We start from the raw sequence: 6,542 nt of genomic DNA on the forward strand, positions 1-6,542 counted from the left end.
TTGTTGTATTCCCCTTTTCCAGTGTACCACATTATTAAACAGGTTTTATTACGGAGCATTGTATAATAATAGTTATTTTCTTTATGGAGGTAAAAGTACGTCCTTCACCTCTCCCTAGCTTCCAGCATCGCAGCACACACTGGAGGCCTCACCACAAAGTGAGTTTGCTTGGGAGTGTACAGGTTTCTGGCTCTCAATACCTGTCAAACTGTATTTACAGTATTTTGACAATTTGTATGAGCCAGAGAATCGATTCAAACAAATTAAACAAAGACAAATGCACCTCAGACATTTAAAGTGTTTCTAATAAAGAGAACAATTTACTAGAAGGTACTAAAGGCATTAAAGGTGATTAAACCTAAATCACTCATCAAAACATATCAATACTGTGAAAGCTAAAAGCTCTCACAGTATTTTAGAAAATGAAAAACAAATCCTGTGTTGAAAGAAAACTGCTAAAGAAAAAGCAAGGTAGCGTTTTGCTGTCACAACCTTTAAATTATTTAATTCTATACTATCAATTGCTTTATTTCCACATGTATTTGATGGCACCATTATTAGCTTTTTTTTTAACCTTCTCCAAGCTTCTTGTAAATTATGTTGTAAAATCAGTGCAGCTGTTCACAGTGAACGTGTTAGAAAGTCTCTCAGAAATCCAGCCTATAGCTTTTCAGTAACGCAATCCTCAATGTATTCATTGCCCACTGGTTGTAAAATTATTTAGCAGACGCCTTTATCCAAGGCAACTTACAGAGACTATATTCTACTTAATGACACCTAAAAATAAAAATGTGTAACGCTTTATAATAAGCAACAGTAATTAAAGTTTAAACTGTCACCAATATAACAAAGTATTTCTTACATTGTTCATGAGTTATTGTATTTGAATTTCTGACATTAGAAAGTCTATTGTTTGCTGTGCTGTCAGATTCTATGATATTGCGACTAGTTCTACATTTTTATAAAGGTGTATGTGTTTGTTCATGAAGTTTTATATGGACTGTATGTTTTGAATTTAACCCTGTCATGCCCAAGCATGTTTGAAATGAGAAAAATGACTTTATTTATGTAACTAGACTCTTGTTTCTTGTACAGAACACTGGCTAAGCTGTGTATCATATACAGAAATGGGCATTACAGGGTTAAAAACAGTAGCTAAAACACATCCCATACACTTCCGGATGCTGCAGTGACTAAAGGGGGTGTATTGCAGAGTAAGAATAATGATGTCTAACTTGTTTGAGCATGTAGTGAGGCATTTTACTTCTTTTTTATATAACAATCTTCAGCATTTATAGGGTATAAACGTCAGATTCTTAAGCTTCGGTGCACCCATGCCAATTGGTTGTAGTTCAAGAGAAATTTGCATTGGGGGCGTGTTCATTTTCTTTCTGTTTAGCAGATGAATGACTCTTACAGTCAAACTCAGTACACAGAGAAAATACAACAGAGCTGTACTTCTGCACAATTTCTATGTATCGGTGCCAGTGTTTTTTTTTTTTTTTTTTTTAGTATAATACAAGTAAGGAAACATGTTCCATAGAAGAGCCTTCAGCGCACAAGGAATATTGCAGGTACAAGACTAGAAATGTAAAAACCTTTTAAAGTTTTCACATTTGTTTTTAGTGTTAACATTTGTGCTAGAATGATTTTATTCTAAATAATATGCACTGTTTGATGGTGGTGCATACAGTATGTGGATGTCATTTTTTACACAACTGAGGGGGATGAAACAGCAGTGAGTAATATTATAAATGTATATATTCATTTAAAGTGTTTAACTAGATTATATGATTAGGTATGTCTGTTAATCCTTATATCGTCTTTTTGTTATTTGATTGATTAAGTTTATTAATATGATTCTGCTTCAGTCATCACATTTGAATTGTTTACTGCACTCAGTATTTCATAATACAACTGATATTTGCGTATGTCATGTTGCTTTTTTTAAACTGAAATGGTAACTGATAATTGTATTCTTTATAGGGGTTATTCATTCTTCTGCTGTTCATCGGACCTTTCAACTGCTTTTCAAGTTACAGCCAAGCCAACGAAATCATTTATACAATAAATGAAGGATTACCCAAGGGAACACTAATAGGAACCATTGCAGCAGATTTAAAGTTGGATTTCTCTGCTGATCCCCCTCTTTCATTCAATCTGGCGTCAAAGAAGATCAGTGGTCAGTATGTGAACCTAAATAACACTACAGGGGAACTGTACGCAGCTGCCGTCGAAATTGACAGAGAAGCACTTTGTCCAGAAAATTCTGACAATCAAGCTTGTATCTTATCTTTTGACATTCTCATCCTACCACAGCAATATTTCAGATTGGTGAAAGTTAAAATCATAGTAAAAGATGTCAATGACAATTCACCCAGATTTCCTGTTTCTGAGATTCAGGTTTTTGTTCCAGAAAATGCCCAGATCAACTCAAGATTTGCAATCGAGCACTCTGCTGTCGACCCTGACATTGGAATTCATGGAGTACAGACTTATTGGCTGGGTAACGATTATGGAGTATTTACCCTGGATGTGGAAGAAAATGAAAATGGTGACCTGACACCCTTCTTGATTGTGATAGGTTCCCTTGACAGAGAAAGCAAGGATGAATATGTAACTGATATAATAGCAGAGGATGGGGGAACTCCACAGCATTTAGGAACAGCTACCCTGAAAATAATCATAACAGATGTGAATGACAATTGTCCTGTATTTACTGAGTCCCAAATTAATGTAACAATATACGGAAATGCTGCCAATGGAGCCCATGTTACCAGAGTTCACGCCTTTGATTCAGATTTGGGGTCTAATGCCCAAATATCATACGCTTACAGTGAAAGGGTGCTGCAGACCTCCAAGGCTTTATTTAATCTTGATACAAATTCAGGGATCATTAAAATCAGTGGTATAATGGATGGTAACACTGCTCAGCGTCACAGACTAACAGTACTTGCAAATGGACTTGGTTGTATACCAGCCGTGACAGTTGTGATAGTGAACATAATAAAAGTATTTTTCAATCCTCCAGTCATGGTGCCACGCTATATAGCTTCTGTGGTAGACGGCACAGTGTATTTGAAGGAATCAGAGCCATCCTACTCACCAATAGCATTTTTCACTATAAAGGATCTAGATCAAAACCAAAAGGTGGATTGCCACCTGGAAGGTCATGGACCTTTCAGATTATCAACTTACAAGACGTTTATTAATGAATATTTGTTAGAGACTACAGAGACTTTGGACTATGAGTTAAAACAAAACTATGAATTGACAGTAGTTGCTAAGAACTCCCAGGGTCTTCTTGTAAAAACCGTCATTAATGTGCAACTAATAGATGAGAATGATAACCCTCCAGTTTTTAAGCAGTCTTTGGTTGATTTATTACTGGAAGAAAACAACGCTCCTAATACATTCCTGACAAAACTACATGCGACAGATGAAGACAGTGGAGAAAAAGGTCAAGTGTTGTATATTCTAGGGTCTGATGCTCCTTCAGTTTTCACATTGGACAAAGTTTCTGGAGTTCTTATGGTTACCACATCTCTGGACAGAGAAGAAAAGGAAGAGTACAGATTTACAGTTAGAGCTGTGGATTGCGGCTCACCACGCATGGAATCCATAGCTACTGTAATCATCACAGTGCTTGACAGGAATGATAACAGCCCACGATTTATCAACAAGGATTTCAGCTTTTTTGTACCAGAGAATGTTCCAGGTTTTGGAGAAATTGGAGTTATCTCGGTGAGCGATGCTGATTCAGGAAAGAATGGGTTGGTCGCTCTATCTATTGTTAATGGCAGCGACATTTTTGTCATTGACACAGGGAAAGGGGTATTAAGGGTCAAAGTGCCTTTGGATAGAGAACAAAACAGTTCTTACTTGATTTGGATAGAGGCTGTAGACGGTGGAGAGCCTGCCCTCTCATCTAGCACTATGATTACAGTTTTGCTTTTGGACGTCAACGACAATCCACCTTTGGTTTTGTTTCCTCAGTCAAATCTGTCTTATATGCTGGTGCTACCAACAACTCTTCCAGGCTCCTCCATAACAGAAGTTTATGCAGTAGACAAAGACACAGGAATGAATGCAGTGATAGCCTACAGCATCATTGGAAGAAAGGGGCCTCGGCCCGAGTCATTTGAAATCGACCCTGGTACAGGTAACATCACTTTGCAGAAAACACTGAAGCAGAATGATTGTGGCTTGTACAGACTACTGGTTAAAGTCAGTGATCATGGACAACCAGAGCCTCTTCATTCAACAATTATGGTTAACTTATATGTCAATGAAACATTAAGCAATGAGAGCTTTATAGAAAGTTTACTGAGAAAAGAACCTGACATCACTGTAGAGCAAGTGCCACCAGAACGATTGGCAGAGCCTGCCAAGAGAAAGTTAGACCAGTTTCCCTGTTTTCCTGTATTAATAGCACTTTCTGCTGCATGTCTGGGGCTTCTGTTAGTAGTGATTCTAATGTCTGCCTGCATCTGCTTAAGGAAACAAAAGAAGCACAAATATAAAGAAAGAAGATTGGAAGTAGAGATACCGTTAAATACAAACAAGGATTTCCAGGCAAATGAAAAAAAGATGATGGAGATTTCCAATATATGATACACCACTGGAACTAAAATCATGTTTACAAAGCTCTGTCAGTCAATCTATGTTGGGAGTATTATTTAACTTGAAGGTCACTGTATATAAAATGGCAACAAAATAAATTATATTAAGATGTATATTGTATATAAATGTTTACAATTTTATAATATTATGCAATATTATGGAATAGTTTAGTGGGATGTATATTTTTGCTGGCTGTGCACTGTTTCTTTGCCTGAGAATTCTGGATGTGTCAATCAGATGATTCATTTTGAAATCTTTATTTAATGCATTCCATTTAGGCATTTTCCTTTCCATTTCACGAGGTGGCTGCCGGGACTAGTGTAGTACATAGAAGGCAGAAAGGAGGTGTTAGTGCGACTGTAGCGGGCGAAGGGACCCGACTTTAGAGAAGTGGACTGCGGTCCGGACTTCTGAACAGACTGCGGTCTGGATAGAAAAGAGATCCCCCACCAGAGAGCCGTCCTCTGCGAAGGAGAGGGCTTGGTCATGAAGGCTGCGGCCCCGGGGATCTGAAAACATGAGGAAAAACACTGCTGCGACAGAGCTGTCTCGCGGAGACCTGAAAGGAAGTAATTGTAAAAGGGGTTCCCTGCCCGATGTGGTGCTGCCCTCGGATGAGGTGAGACTGCGGTCTCCAAAGCCGGGAGCGGAGGAGCGTCCCGCAGGGAACCTGTAAAGAACGAGAATAGGAGGGTTAATTGGGACTCGAGCACTGAGAGATTAAAGCAGGCCACGTCCCGAAATGTTAAATATAGGATAGAGCCTCACTGTGATGAGGTTAGAAAAGCGCATGAGCTGCCAAAAGATAGTGTGGCCGGGGGTCCCCTTTGACTCACGCGGTGAGAACCTCCCTTAAATAAGGTTGAGGAAGCGCAGCTTGCCTAAGGTCGGGGAAGTGAGGCTCACTTACACCCCAAAGAATGAACCCCCGGCTCCCCGCAGAACCTCACCGTGAAACACTCAACAGAGCACGTGCCAATGCATAACATAAATTTGAGGATGAAAAGACATACAAGACAAACAGAGAGGGATTAGAAGGATTAGTGCGTAATGGTTTATATGTTCACCTGCCGCTCAGTGGAGAGGAAAACAACCCCTTCTAAAAGGGGAAAAACCTCTGGTAGCCCCGGCGGTCAGGTGGCCCCTACTCCAGGCATGCTAACAATTTTCTGATGAGCCATGGCAATGTCGGTGGAAGATGGCGAATGTATGTATCCACTGATGATGAAGTACAGTGCTCCATACTCTTGATTAGGGGGACATTGATGATAGCGCAGGCTGCTGAGGTTGCTGCTCCTATCTACGATGATAAGCCGATCTGAAAAGGGAGCCAAGATCTGCTGTAGTGGGAAGCAATTAACGGTAGAGGATAGGATCTGCAGAACGGTGCAGTGATCATTCCCAGTAGTCACTCGATGAGGTGTTGCCGTGGTAACTATGGTGTGTGAGGCGCCGGTGGAAGAGAGTTGCAGTACGGCAGTGTCGTTGGGGCATTTTCTGTCGCAATCACAAGCTGCTGCTTGTCGAAATAGTTTGTAATGGGCTGGATAGGTCTTTAAAACGTTGGACATACCTGATGGAGGTCCATGACAGAATCTTCTGGTGGAACGGTAAATTGTGCTGGCTCTGTGGGGGCGGTGCTGAGCGGGGGGGGGGGGCGGTGCTGAGCGGGGGAGGGGTGCCTGATTGCAGACGAGGAGTGAAGACGAATTCAGCGGTCTGTTTTTAACAACCCGTTCCTTTCTAATACAGCCGTACTGCTGCAGAACACTGGACAAAGCTTCGTGGTAGATATGAATAGAGCGAAGGCCGGGCAATCGCTGACGACGGGGATGTCAATGTCTTATCGACGGAGCTTTAAAAGTTTTAAAAGAGGTTTTTAACTGGGCTGGATACTGGACAGGGCAGGAAAGACTAAC

At 40.5% G+C, this 6,542-nt stretch overlaps 1 protein-coding gene across 1 annotated transcript; it reads left to right on the forward strand.

The window, feature by feature from the left end:
- Positions 1-1,402: 1,402 nt before the first annotated feature.
- LOC117405536 (protocadherin-20-like) lies at positions 1,403-6,273 on the forward strand. The gene is made up of 2 exons (XM_034008652.3): positions 1,403-1,574; positions 1,987-6,273. Exons 1-2 carry the CDS (start codon positions 1,533-1,535, stop codon positions 4,612-4,614), a joined length of 2,670 nt encoding a protein of 889 aa, XP_033864543.2. The 5' UTR covers positions 1,403-1,532; the 3' UTR covers positions 4,615-6,273.
- The last annotated feature ends 269 nt before the right edge of the window (positions 6,274-6,542 follow it).

The sequence above is a fragment of the Acipenser ruthenus genome, chromosome 9, assembly GCF_902713425.1.
Source record: "Acipenser ruthenus chromosome 9, fAciRut3.2 maternal haplotype, whole genome shotgun sequence".
Classification (NCBI taxonomy): domain Eukaryota; kingdom Metazoa; phylum Chordata; class Actinopteri; order Acipenseriformes; family Acipenseridae; genus Acipenser; species Acipenser ruthenus.

What these genes read in the sequence shown, in the direction of transcription:
- LOC117405536 (XM_034008652.3), top strand. Translation starts at nt 1,533, where the DNA reads ATGTTCCATAGAAGAGCCTTCAGCGCACAAGGAATATTGCAG. An exon ending in GCGCACAAGGAATATTGCAG is followed by an intron (nt 1,575 to 1,986) that starts GTACAAGACTAG and finishes TATTCTTTATAG; the next exon opens with GGGTTATTCATTCTTCTGCT.